The following is a 15,039-nucleotide window of genomic DNA, read 5'->3' on the forward strand; positions in this document are numbered from 1 at the left end:
ATCATTTTGTGCAAGAATGTTTTCCTTGCAGCAAGAAGCAATATTTAGTAAAGTAGTTTGAATTCCGTCATATCCGAAATGTTGTTTTTTTAAAATAAATAATTTAATGTAAACTTTTACCAAACACAACAACTACCACACCGTCTTCTGTGTGTTTGTGTGTTTCCGCTCCTACATTAAATTGTAATGTTCTTTTCCAAGAAACAAACTGTTCCAGGAAGGTTTTCTTCATCGCTTCCTTGCAAAAATGTTGACCTGACGGTAAACCGAGCCCCCTCCTTGTGTATCACTTTAGTTGTAGCGTCTTTTTGTGTATGTACGCTGGGTTCCTAATCACAGCCTATCTATGGAGAAACTTGGCAGTCACTGCACGCCAGACCCCCCGCTGAGGTCATCTTACCTGCAGAGAAAATGGATTTCTCCTTTTCTTCTCTTTCTACTTAGTCCTCCGTATCATTTTCTCTGTTCTCTCATCTGTCTGTCTAATCTGATTGTTATTTTTGAGCTTTACTTTCCCTTTCTTTCTGCCGTTTCAACCCCTTCATTTCAGCCTCTTTCTCCTCTTTCTGTTTTCCTCCCACTTGCTTCCATTTTTTCCCCCTCAGTCTGTTAGAATCTCTCCTACTTTCTCCTCGTCTTAAAATACAATATTTTTAGATTTTGTGGTTTGTATAGTGGAATCTCACACCTGTCTTGTTGGTTTTGTTTAAAATGGATCATATTTTGTGGTTTGAGTTAGTTTGGACGAAGTGTGAATATATTCACGCTGGTCCCAGGATGCAAAAAGTATGGTTCATTTATGGTGTAATCAGTCAAACTTAAACGTCAACACCTTTTTGAAACTAACAGGCTACTGTAGTCATGATTAAAGACCCAGGTTATGTCAAAATTCCTTCACTACTTACTATATAGTGCGTTTGCTATTTTGTAGTGCTGTCCGAATCAAGAATTCCAAAATCTAGTGCACTGGAAATTTCCCAGAAGTCTTAGCGAAAAGCAAAGCATTAGCAAATATAGACCACAATGCATTGCAGTCCAGCAATCTTAAGCAAAAAATAAAATAAAATAATATTTTAATAAACCATTAATGTGTTCATCATCAGAACACAGTGAAGTTACAAAAATACATCAAATTTTAGTATTATTTAGATTTTTGTTTTATGAAATCAATGACATCATATACGCCGTTCAGCAAAACGAAAGTAAATTAGTGAGCTTGGTGTCCGAATTACTTTTAAAATCCAGGGCAATATATAATCCCACGCTATTTAGTTTTTTAATAATTAGGGATTAGGGTGGAAATTCAGACATAGCCCCAGTCTGCAAAAAAAAAATCTTGTTTTTGGTATATTTAACATAATGGGATTTTTTGATGACGAAAGACAGACTAAAAGTTGCCTTTCTGAGTACTTATTTATTCAAATAGTTGTGAATTAGGAGGAGATAAAAAAATGCTGATTGAAAAATATGTAGAAAATATGCTGGGTGGGTCACAACCTCCCTGCTGCGCTACATTCTGAGACAATTAGATCCATTAACGTCTTCGTTTTCCTCGTCTGAGCTGGCACATGCCTTAAAACTCTACAGCTCCAGTATTGCTCACCATTTTTGTTGCACCGCTAACGTTAGCTTGGAGGTGTGAGGGTCCTTAAGCTAGCAGGAGAGTGTGTAAACAGAAAGCTCTTAGCAGCAGGGAAGGGAAGGGGGGCGGGGTTGCTTCAAGTCTATGGTCCTACAATTCAGAGGCAAATTTCTAACAAATGTCTGCTGCTCTGCAGAAAATTGGTCTTAGAAAACAACAGTTGGTGTTTCATTTTGGCTAAAAATCAGCATAAATATGAATTAAATTATTGGGTCTTTTAGAGCTCACCACAGCCAATCATGCGACTCCATTCAACCCTCACCTTTGTGTTGTTTTATTTGGTCAAACAACCTTTTAAAAACGCTGGATTTTCCCTGCTTGTAGCTGCATATCTAGTTAAAATAAAATGAACGCATTTGTCCAACACACACAGTAAAATTCTTCATTATTATTTCAAAGCTGTGCTTTTGATTGAAATTTACCCAATGCCTCTAATGTCTTTTCATGAATCTAATTTTATCTCCCAGCAGTTGGAACTGGCTGTCATGATGAATGGTGAAATTAGCAGGTTATTTCCTAACAGGAATGAAGGCTTAAAAAAACAGAAGAAGAGGCAGAACACAAAATCTTTGGTGTAATAATAGAAGCAAAGGGGCTAAAGAATGTGGTTTTTACCTTTGGCATCTCTTACACACAAACTTACTGTCTCCGCATACAACCTCACAGTAATGGAACAAGATCCAGTTGGTGGCTCCCCAGTAGAATAGGAGGTGATTTGCCTCTGTGTCCGTGTATGTGTGTTAATAACAGGCCCTGAGACAATGACAGACACCAAGCCCTAATTAGGTTGTCATGCTGAGAGAGCGAGGAACAGATAGAAAACGAGGGAGAAGAGGAGAAAGAGCTTATTACGGAGGATAGGTGTCACGCTCTGGCAGGGAAAGGTGGGAGGAGAGCGGAGGATGCGGGGGACGACTGCCGATGGGGAGGAACGGGAGTCAGGAGGACGGGAACGGAAAAGGGAGAGGAGAACAGAGGTGTGGAGGATGGACTGGGATGAGATGAAAAAAAAAATGAGAGCAGCCCAGCTGAGGACGGAAAAAAAGTAAGAAAAACAAATGTGAGGTCGTAATGAAGGAAGAAGAAGAAGACGTCCTGCAGAGATTTTCCTATCCATGTTTCCAACACAAACCAGCTGCTTTCAAGCCGCCAAACGGCTCGCCCGAGCTGGGACCGACTCCACCGCAGGTTCAATCAAGTCCACACACAATCACACCGGCATGGGCATTTCCATGCCAGCGTCTGATCTCACGCCAGCATTCATACAGAGAGTATGCAGTTTGCAGAACTGGCAACATTTCACATGACAGAAACTGGCCGGTCAAAGCAAACGGTGTGACTTCTGACATGGAGGCAGAAACACATCTGCAACACCTACCCCAACACGCCTAACAAATAAACATGTTTTGTAAAAGCAAATTGAGTAAATAGTAATAAAATGTGTATTTAATTTAGTAAAAATCTTCCTTCTGTTTTTATGAAAACTACAGCCAGGATAACCTTCAATGCAAATGAGAAACAGTCTATTTCAATGTTTATTTAGTGGAACAAATGTGTGCAGACTGGAACAAGAACTTAAAACCAAAATAGATTTGGTTCGGTGTACTTTGACTTTACTTCCATTTGGAGAGAGAAGCTGAAATTCAGCAAACACGATCAACAATGCAGCCATCTGACCCAGAAATGATTCTTCCTCATGCTTCCAGAGAGAATCTGGGTCTTAGTTACAGTGTTTTGTTTCAGAGAAGAGCCAAGTTCTGAAAGCAAAAACACTTCAGATCAGATTTGTATATTCTGAGTTTATACGGAGGCGATACCTTAGAACGCAAGTGTAGTATCCGCTGTCTTCCAGCTCGGCGGATCTGAACCAGATGGAGTCGTCCTCTTTACTCAGCCTGTGACCCGAGAAGATGATGGGCTCCTGAAAACAGAAAAATATGCATCAAAGTTTGATTATAAATGTATGTACTAAACAAAATTTTAAACAAAAATTGCATAATCTGCAGGCGAAACCCCCCCCCTACCTTAGGCGTCCCCCCTTTACTGGTTGAGAGGCTGCCACACACCCTTACTCTCCCCTTGCCCTCACAAGTTTTTTTTTAATGGCAGCCTTTCTGTTGGTTTATCTCCATAGCAACCATTTTATATTTTGCTCACCTGGGGGTGGTGAACATTTCTATGTAAATTTTAGAAGAATCGGTAAAAGTACATTTTTTGAATTCCTTAGCAACAGAGGTTTTTTGTTAACTACGCCCACATATCGTTTCATTCAGCTTCAGCAGGGACTCATCCAATCAATTTTCACAATTTTTTTTGGTACGAAATGTAGGAGCAACAGGAGAACGCCACTTTAACGAGCTCGCCATGCTAGCACCCTTCAAATTCAACTTCAACTTCGAAAGACAACGTTTTTCCCCCAAGGAGCTTCCCAGTGATGTCTGAGGAGTTAGGAGGCGATGGATTGAAATCTCTAGAAGAAGTTTAAATTTGTAGGGATTTTTTTTCCCTGCAAAATTCAAGATGGCCGCCTTTTTCTGAGGTCAAAGGTCAAGAAAACTTTGGATTTGGTTGTAGACTTTACCTTGTGTGCGTTATGTCAGACAAGTTTTCTTTACTCATATTGTACAAACATATGAAAATGACAAAATTTCACACTTTAACACAAAATGGCCGCCAAGCTGTTGGACTTGTCGCCATCCCATAATAATTTCAAAACTTCCTTTTGACATCTTTGTTTTATGTTGTTATTTATAGATTAGAAAAAGATTTTCACCCAATTTGTTTTTTGCACTTTCTCTCGCTGTGATGTCATCAATTTTAGGGGTTGGGTTGTTTACTGTCAAAAATCACTTTTCATTTGGTAATTATACATACAATAAAAATTTTAATGAAAAAAAATACAAAAATAGATTTTAATAAAATAAATAATCACAAGTTAACAGAAATATCATTATGTGGTTAAAAAAAAACTGCTAAAATCAGAGAAGATTCCACCTCAGATAATCAGTACCAAATTTAAATTTAAGATTCAACTAAATGATCAAAATGCTGTTTTATTAGAGCATTAATTTCTTGATGTTTTTCTAATAAGAGTTCAGGAACTTTCCAGAAAGTTCTACAGACATTTCTTATATGTGTGGCCAGCAGGGGGCAGTCTATAGGCTTAACGCTGAAGGCTGGAGGTTATGTAAGCGCTTTTTAACAGCTGGGAGTGAGTCAGCCTGTTTGAAGCATGAAGTAAACACAACTGGGTCACTTTTTTGTACAATAATCCTCATTAGAAAAATATACTTATTTATTGAAAAAAAAAAACATTTTTTTCCCCAGTTTCATATCCAGATTTGTAGAACCCATGACCTCATCTTAATGACACTATTACTGCTTCAAAATATATTGCGGGGTGGATTTTTCTGTTCTATTTTGGGACCATGGTCTATTCTATCAGTCCATCTAGTTTTTATGCATTAGCACAGATGGCCCACCATCAATCTTCAGCGCTTGACCCAGAGTTCCTCCACCTGCCAAATTCAACTTTCATACTGTCGCTGACGTTCTCAGGTGTGTCTGAATAATAGAGAAAAGGTCCTTCATGTCCTCCAAAGGAAAAGAAGCGCACTGATAGAGAGGGAAAGACATTACAGAGCACTTTGTAGACTTTCACCAAGGTCAAAAGGTGCTTTAAGTGTGAACATCGACCGTTGGCGATCACTCAGCCGGACACAAGTGCAAAAGGAAGAGAAGACAGGAAAAGGCAAGAATGTGAGGCGACTTCAACAAGTCAGGTGTGATACCTGTCCTCGGCAAAGGCAGACAAGATTTTTATATTTAAAAAAATTAACATTTTTGTAACTTTTCTAGAGACAGAAGTAAGCAAAACTGCATCTTATTTCTATCTATGCTTGTTATTTGTATATTTCACTCAAAGTGATTAATTCAAATTAGGAACCATTGACTATATACAACAACTGGACTGCGTGGTGTAACATCCCCCAGAGAAACTGGTTTACTTCAGGCTTCAAAGAAACATTATAGCTGCAGCCATGTTGGAGCCAGATGGTGTCAGTGGTTGTGTCCGAATTCCACCCCCCTAATCACTATATAGTGCGCTCGCCATTTTCTAGTGCTGTCCGAATCTACTTATTCCAAAATGAAGTCTTTGCAAAACACTAGTGTCCATCAATGCTCACTAGATTAGCAGATATAGACCACAATCCATTGCGGTCGAACAATTTCGAACAAAAAACGTGTTTGAATCCACAACTTGAACAAACCATCCACATTTTCACCATCAGAACACAGTGGAGTCATAAATAAACGTCGTGAAATGGTCTTATTTATTCGATTTTCACTTTGTGAAATCGGTGACGTCATAGAAAAATGAAAGAAAAGTAGTGAGCGTCGTGTCCGAATTACCTTTAAAATCCAGCACAGTAATAGGGGTTGGGGGGGGGTTCAGACACAACCAGTGGGAAAGGATTGGTCCGAGTTGATGGGAGTCAAGGTTTCTATGGCAACCAGTCTCATCAATCAGGAGTGAGCTCGTTGGAAGTCCACTTGAAAGTAGGTTTGGAAGAACAAGTCAATCAATCGCATTGGACGTTCAACACGAGACCACATACTTCTATTGAGGTCAGTTTAGAACTTGATTAGATTTCGCTACAGAAAAATGTCATGAATAGAAATTAGGATTAGCAAAAACATGCTAAAAAAAAGGCAGCAGAGCCTTTAACTGATCATTTTTCTATGAAATGTTTACCTTTATACGCCTTTAAGATTTACAACGTAGCCTTACTATTGTTCCTGATGGGGTCTGAAATTGTTCTTGTGGATCACGGCTACATCAGGTTTCAAACCAATCCACTTTCCGACACTTCCACAGCGAGGCGTTTTCCTGTCATCCTTCACTGAGGAGTCTGCCCATCATCCAGTGACTGCACTTTGTCACAAAACAACGTTCATAAAACTCAAAATGATTGATGTGTCTCTGATCTAACTGACGGAAAGTCATTGTATTTTATAGATCCAAAAAGCTTTTTTTATCTATAGACATCTGTTTTTTATATTAACTAGTCTTAAATAAAATAGTCAAATCATTTAAATCAACAGGTTTGCAGTTGAAACCTGCAGTTTCAATGCGCTCTCACCTCTGCATCTCCTTTGTTCTTGTACCAGATGAGGCGCAGCTTGGCGTTGGTGGCCATGCTGTAGTTGGTTCTTATGTAACTGTAGAACAAGGCACATTTGACCCGGACAGGCTCACCCGCCAGAACGTGGTACTCCTTCAGATCCACGGACCAGTCTAAGCATCCGTCCACTGAGGAGACAAAAGAAGAAGCTGATGTTAAAAAAAAAATGAAAATATTAGTGCTCGTTTGTAGGTGTTCAGACATCTTAGATGTGTAGAAACTCTGTAAGAATGAAGACTAAATGCATGAAGAGATGAAAAAAGGAAGAGATGGAGGGTGAGAACAGGTCAGCTAGAAAGAACAAATAAAAGTTGGAAGACAAGCAGGAGCTGCTGAAACGTAAAGGTCGGCATCAAAAAATAACAAGGTTCTTTCCTAAATGGACTTTTATTCTGCAGCTCCTTCTTCACCCATCGACTCCATGCTGCTTTCTTTTGACTCTCGTGGTCTGAAGCTTCACTAGATGCTGTGTTTTAATAATCACCCTCTGGCAGTTGCCACAAATCCCTTTTCTCCGAATAACAGCCTCTCATCTGGTTTATCACCTGCAGCTGAAATAGCCGTAACCTTTTAGAAGGAGAGAGATTCACGTACAAGTTTACAGAAGTAATAAGTAGCAACTGGGCCGTCACGAATATGCTGAAACCCTAAACAAAAAGATGTACTGCCAAACCAAAAGAAACGTAAGGAGATTGTATGAGTTCAAAGTCTCACTCCGATCTTTATGATGATGATAGTTTGAGCCAATATAAAAAAGCAGCAGGAGTTCATGAGAAATTCACCTTTAAATTGTGTAAGCTACAGCTAATTTCCCATCATTCCTTGGTTTACACTCTCTTCTACTAGCTTCAGCCCCCCACAGCCCCAAGCTAGCCATTATTGGTGGAACAAAAATGGTGAGCAATATTGAGCTGTCCAGCAGTTCAGTCCTGAGCCAGATGAGGAAATTCAAGATAATGTAGATAAGATAAGATAATTTAAGATAATGATGGGTCGATTTTTCTGCAAGTGGAGGCATCAGAATGGAGCAAGGAGACTTCCCATTTTAGTTGTTTCATCACAACATTTTTTTTCTAATCTTAATTCATCCTAATGAATTCATATATATCCTCCATCATTAGAGAAATGTCACAAGAACATGTTAAAAACATCAGAAACATAATTTTTGCTGGAGTGGGTCTTTGTCAAGCATTACATTTAGATTTGTTTGGACTTGTTAACAAAATTAAAAGTTTTTGTCACAGACTTTTGGGAAGTTTTGAAGACAGAATGTAATTTCCCCCAAAAATAATGTCTTTTGATATTATATTCATGAACAATACTGCAGTTCAGTGAAGGGTACGAGCAGTTTTTAATGATTTCTTTTGTTTTTTTTTTTCTTTTTTTTAACCCTTTAAAGCTATGAAAAGTTACACAGATTTTTTTTTTACCCAATATAATATACCCAATAAAAAGTCAACATAAATTAGAGTAGTTCTCTTTAGTTCTAAACTGTGGCATACTGTATGTAACAAAATGGAAAATAAAACCATAGGAAAATCCTAAAAACATGATTGAAAATTACTGAAGAATTTTTGAAACAAAAAAAATGATAAAAATGATTCTGGAGAATTGGTCTTTAGTCCACATATTCCTGGGACATGTGAGACTTTACCCGGGGAGCCATGACACTCAGAAAAATGCAACATATTGAAAATCATGTGAATACTTTTGCTCGGGGGAAACTCACCTGACAGTAGACTCTGAAAATTGTGTTTTTGGTGTTTTTTTTTAAATGTTCTCATGACACTTTTCTTATAAAGAAGGACATATATAAAGAAAATTAAGATAAAATAAAGATTGTATTTGTTGCCAAGAAAATACGGAAAGAGTATAAACAGAGAGTTCTTAGCAATGGATGAGAAAGGGGGCGGGGTTGCTCAGCACCGACAGTCCCGCCCACAAAACGTTTTTTTTTTCTTCTATTTTTGGCTAAAAACGACAATATTAAAATACAATATTAAAATAGATCAAAAAGTGATCAGAGTGGGTCTTTAATGTGTGTTTTTTTGTCCCCCCCTTAGGTTTTCCGACGTGTGATTTGTTAATTTCAAAAACTTTTCCAAAGATTCTGTTAAAACAAAACCTGGCCTTTATTTCAGAAAGAAAAACAGGTCTGCACATCCGATGGAGCATCAAATGGAATTCACCCAGAAGCTGAAACATGCTTTAACACACACTGGTTCACACTGTGCTTCCACATATTAGCTCTCTTAAGGTTGCCTGAATCCTGAGACAAGAGGTTGACCAAACCATCGAGGCAGAAACTGTATCCTGCAGGCCTCCTGTTTAAAAAAAATCATATACACAGATCTTATCTGATTTTACTGGAATTATCCCTCTGTTTTGGTTCTCGACTTTTAACATCTTCTTTTAGCAGATCAAATGCCGCTGTAACTGATACAGTAAACACTTTTGCATCCTTGAGGGAATTGCTTCCACTTTTCTGATGTGATCTACAACTTTCATCACTCTTGATGCAGTGAGTCTTTAAGACAATTTGTCTCATTTGTGCATTCCTTATACTCCAAGAGTCAATATGCTGATCTCTGTGAGTTGAAGTACATATGTTTGAACTGCCTGTAAAACCTGTCAGGTGTAATCTGCGTTGAGTTAGGGCACTGCCAAAGATTTAAAGGCTTCATCTGCCTTAGTTTGCGGCTCAGATTTACAGGCAGATGCCTAATTTGTAACATTTATGGATTAAGCCGTACGTATGAAGACGTATGGGGGCGGGGGAGATTTAAAAGGCCTGTGCATGCAAGCAGATTTATTGCACACAGTCTCTCCCACATCCTTGCAAGTCAGTCCTTGTGCAATCCAAACTTGAAACATTAGAGTTCCACTCCAATCATCTATTTTCAATGCTTTTCCAGTGGTCTTTTAAGTATGATTATGTAGTTTTTAGCCAGAAAAATAAATAAATCTGGAACAAAGTTTCTGCAGCTCTCTGTTTGTAGCTCTTCCTCTAGCTTACAGCCCCTCACTGGAAGCTGGAGCTTTCCAGAAGTATAGTTTGGATCTAAATGCCAGCTCAGGAGAGGTAAACAAAGACGTTCATGGATCGATTTTTCTGCAAGGATTCATAGGAATGAAGCAGAGCTTGGAGCTTGTGTCCCACCCAAAGTATTTTTGCATCATGGAAAGGCAACACAGTTGTTTTTTACTGCTCCTGATTCAAAAACAATTTAAACTAAGAAATGGAATTCTGAACTTAATTTTCTTTAAACATGTCCTCCATCATAAAACAGTTTAAAAAGAGTGCGTCTTTAAACAAGTGGCTGATCAGTCCTACTAAATCTTATGTTGTTAGAAGTGAATTCTTGTGTGTTTTCTAGTTTTCTAGGTAAAGCAGGTCAGCGTAGTATTTGTCACATTTATATGTGTGTGCAGAAAAAAAAAATAAGTAGGCCAGTCTGGCTTTGTGGCTGTAAATTAAAGAGATGAGTTGGACTGGAGGTGTGAGCGCAGCCCATTCAACACTGTTGCACGCACACAAACACACAAAGGGTGCACCCAGGGCCTCACATTAATAGAAAATCACATTAATCTGGTCTGCTGGACTAATGCATCTTGTTTGGGATGATGCTTAACGCAGGTTAGACACACTGTTACACACTCACACACACACATCCCTCTGCACCTTGAACAACACTTGAACAAGTGGGCCGTGCGTGTTCTAACGAAACGACTTTCCAGTAATTCATTCATCTTCACCTTTACACATGCCGGTGGATTCCAGCTGTGCGTGAGTTTAAGAGGACACGTTCCTGCAGTGTGTGTCTATGGAAATGAAGTGTGTGGGTAAAAGTTTATACCACAATCCTCAGCTCTGTTTGTATACAAAATCAAGCAAAGAAGTGAAAAAAAATAAAAAAACGTTTCTGGGACTGTATTTGAGATACAGGTCATAATACAGTTTCCATATAAGAATAAGTATTCTTACTCTGTCTTTTATTTATAATATTTTTTGCCTTGGTGTACGTTATTCTAGTTATAAACTGACCAATCAGATGTCTCAATAAAAGTAGGTGGGATCTGAGCGTTTGATAGATTATCCCAAGTCTGCTTTTGTTGGAAGGGGTGTGGCTTTCCAACAAGGTCCCTCCTTATTGGAGTGAACGGTTACCATAGAAAAAGGACTCAGACTAGCATTGACCAATCACTGCTGACTGACAACTGGTTCCAACATGACGACGGAATTGACTTCCTTTGGTTGGAACCAAAATCAAATCATTTTCTGGTGTGATGTCACACACACTCACTCCAGTGTTCTTGTACAGTCAATGTTTTTGACACATTTTATTCTTATATTTGCACACAGATGGGAAAAAGAAGCCAATTAATATGGTAATTTCCTTTATATATATATATATATATATATTATGATAAATGAAGCAAGCGTAATTCATGTTGAAGAAACTTGTCTGCCAATATGCATGTTTAAATTATTATTATTTTTTTTAATGCTGGAAACCTTTAACCTTTTAATGTATTTTTATTTGGAGTTTTGCTCATCACTCTGCAGCTGGCATCTACATTGCAGGAAATCAGAGGACAGTTACCATGAAAGCTAGGATAGCTTCACGTACATTGAGTTGTGGCAAAAAGTAAAGACTTTCTTGGTCTTATTTGCTTCTATAATTAGATTTTCTTAATTTCTTTTCGTCTCACATTTGCAGCAAGAGTCTTGTTTCAATCCATGTTCAAAGAGTCTAATATTTTACTGCGTCTCACTACAGCAGCCCAGGATTGTATCTTCTCATTTCTTGTCTCTTTTCTGGCCTCTGTCTAGATGTACATATATTTTGTTTTCTTTCATGTTTGTCTTCTCAAACTGACCAAAGAGTGTGCGCGGTGTTGTTCCAGCCTGTGCCTTCAGACGCCATGCAGTGCAGCCTGTCGTCTGAGACCTGATGTGTAAATGTGAGTCTGTGTCCTGCTGGTTCCTCCATTCACTCGTGTGTCTGTCCAGCTCTGCGTTCTCGTCACCGCCTGGTTTATAGAGGGAATACAGAGCCTCTCCCGTCTGCGCCTTACTTATCATAAAAACACATTTTTGCACACTCTGAAGCAAATTACCATCAGAAACTGTAGCTGGATGAGGATGGACACAAAAAAGTACAATTGAAGCAACTTATATTGCATTGCCGTGATAGCACAAATCTAGAGTGTGTTCTAAATGAGTAAATCAGGTTGTAAAGTGCTGCCTGACAGATGTCAGAGTTTAAATGAGTTCAAATGGAGCCAAACTTGTTTTAGTCAACAACACTGTCTAGACAGGAAGTGGCAAACACACACAAAGCATGTTCACTTTCTATCCAAGTCCTCAGAATCATACAGTCGTGCTGCTATTTGTAGCTCTGAACAGGTTCAATTCAGCGAGCACCTTTGACTAATGTGATCACACTTTTCTGAGTTCAGACAGCATTCATGCACATAGATTCAAAGTTTTAAAGGAAAAATAAATACAAAAGAGCTTAACCTTAAAAAAATGTGTCCAATTTCTAAATGAGCCATCATTTCTTTATAGTTTAATTATACTATTTAAACTGTAAAAATTCTGGCACTTAAGGGGACAAAGCAACACTCATTTTGCTGTCGTTTCAGCACCATGGACAGCAAACAAAGCTCTAAAGCAGATGGAGTCAGCAGAACGCTGTCCATGGTGCTGAACTCCAGAATTCAAATCTCTAATAATGTAACACAAAGTTCTTGTTATCTTGTCCAGTAAATGTTTAACTGCTTCATTGCATCGACTTAGGCTCTTACGTTTCCTTCAGTGGCATCAAATTCATTTAGTCTAAAAACAGAAAGATCTTTTATTTTCTGTTTCACCACTGAGTGAATCCAATATATTTTCTATATGACATTTTCTAATTGAGTTATTCAATAGAGCATTTTATTCCAGAAAACTTTTTCAAAAGTGTTGTGTGTTTTTTTTAGGCGGAAGATTAAAGCTATTTGAGACCAATGGAAATGAATGTGAGCTGGTAAGTTTACCGGCAACACATGAACGCCTCACAGCCTCTGGCATTTCAGTATTCAAAGTAGATTATTGATGATAAAAGTTGTGGTGAAGCAGCATCACAGGTTGCAGCACAGCGCTTGAACAATGTAATGCCCAAATCAAAAATACCCACACACAAATCTTAATTTACGCACAAATCAAGAATTACGCACCCACAAATCGAAGTCATTTTCCCTCCATAGACACGTGCGTACATTCGGGTACACATTTTGTTTAACTGTAAGGGTGCACACTTAGTTTTAAAAAGAATGTTATTCACCACCAAAAACATTCCAACCAGAGTATTGTACACATCATCATACATACAGGAAACAGGAAGTGGCTTCACATGTCAGAATTGTTAGAATTTTTTTTTATATATGTCAAAATGCTTTTGTTTCAAACTTATTTTTGTTACAATCACATTTATTTATTTCTACTTTTTGGGTTATGTTTAGAAATTCCCCAGGTAAGAGGTAAGAATTTATTTTAAAATAAATGTTTGGTTGATTGGCCTGTGGGAGGGGCTAAACCTTTATAAGGGGAGGACTTTCCCAGTTTGGAGAGAGCAGTCTGAGTTGCAGTGCAGCAATAAGTTCTCAGAGAGAGGGAACAAATGTATACTTCCTTTGTTTTTTTGGAACAGTCAATCCCATTGTTTATTATTTAAGTAATCCTGACTTGATCATCTTGTTTTTGAGTGTTTATTTACTTAATGCAGGAAGAACCCCGCCACATGTGGAGTCAGAAGTGGGATAAGATGGCCAACTGTGGAGGTAAACGCCCTGCAAAGCAGAGGAGCGGACTTTGTTCCCACCTTAAAATGGAGGAAGGTGATCCAAAAGCCGGCTTAGATTAAAAGATCATTTACAATCTGTTTCTCTAAAAAGTTCTAAAATAACCAAAAATCCGACAAAAGAGGCAAAAACTCATTTCGTCGTGGGTTTATTTTTGAGCTCAACAATCTGGAACCTCCTCAGGATGTCTTCTGAATGCCATCCAGCAGAGTTTTGGTCATGTCCCACCAGGAAGATGCCTCAGGCCAGACTCTGAGTAATTATACCTCCTTCCTGACCCGCTAGCGTCACTGTATCCCACAGCTGAGGGCCTGACTGGACAGAAGAACTAGTGGTCAGGTAGTTTTCCTGTCTCAGAAAAGAGACTGTAAATTACAGACATGATTAACACTCTCTATTAACTGCAAAAAAATGTTGATTTTCATGAAACAATAGATTTAGTTACACAAAAACCCCCATTTATGTAACAAGCATGTTGCTTACGGCTTTCCGCACAAAGAAAGCAGTAAGTGCACTTTTGAGCGGGAAATGCTCAACAGTTAGACTTCTTTTTCACCTTTAAAAGAAAGCTAAAAATGTCCTGGTTGGCTGCAAATGTTTTTGCATAAATTGTTAAACAGACAAACTGAAAATAGTAAATAAAAGTGTTATGCAGTTTCTGCAGAATGCAGCATTTTTAGTCCGGACTGCCACTCAAACGTAAAGCCCTTCAGAGCCTCTGGTCTGTCTGCACACCTCCCACAATCCCCTGCAATACCACTACAGCTGCTGCCATAATAATAGCTTGACCTGACCCACCCACACAAGCGCACACACACACAGGTAATGATGCAGACACAAAGAAGTGCACCCAGGCACGCACACACAGGAGGACACACTCACAAATATACACACACAGGACTATTGCCATCGCCGGGCAATCTGCCCCCTGGGTGACATGAGGGAAAAAGATGTAAAAGGATGGAGAGACAGAAGGAGAAAGAATACGATTAGAATGAGGGGAGAAAAGGAGGAAAGAAAGCGTGTGTGTGTCTGTGTGTGAGATTTCCCGCCTTTTGTAGCAGAGGTTTGTGCTGATGTTCAATTTCAGCCGACTGCCTTCTTGATGGCTACTTCTTTTTTTTCTGAGCCCATTTTATGAGAATAGACTTCAGCTGAGATAGAGTTTTCTTTATAAGTATATAACTGTAGATTTGCAGGACATATGGTGCAGGTGAAGGGAGGGTGGGGGTGAGGGAAATAGAGCAGTGGAATAAAAACACAGATTGATTGGTTAAGTTGCACAAACACTACTTGTGGAGTAGCTGAAGGTTACAGAGCGGCTCCAATGAAGTCTTAATTCACAATTATTTGAATAAAGAAAAG

The 15,039-nt window shown here is 38.7% G+C and overlaps 1 protein-coding gene across 2 annotated transcripts in view; it reads right to left on the minus strand.

The window, feature by feature from the left end:
- The window catches only part of il1rapl2 (interleukin 1 receptor accessory protein-like 2), a 373,988-nt gene that overhangs the window by 143,185 nt on the left and 215,764 nt on the right, over positions 1 to 15,039 (minus strand). For both annotated transcript variants that reach the window (XM_024283660.2, XM_036213986.1), the window contains 2 exons: positions 6,787 to 6,956; positions 3,460 to 3,563 (listed from right to left, as the gene is read on the minus strand). In XM_024283660.2, the coding sequence (XP_024139428.1) occupies positions 3,460 to 3,563; positions 6,787 to 6,956 (274 nt within the window). The remainder of the gene's footprint in view (positions 1 to 3,459; positions 3,564 to 6,786; positions 6,957 to 15,039) is intronic.

Source organism: Oryzias melastigma, linkage group LG10, assembly GCF_002922805.2.
Source record: "Oryzias melastigma strain HK-1 linkage group LG10, ASM292280v2, whole genome shotgun sequence".
NCBI lineage: Eukaryota > Metazoa > Chordata > Actinopteri > Beloniformes > Adrianichthyidae > Oryzias > Oryzias melastigma.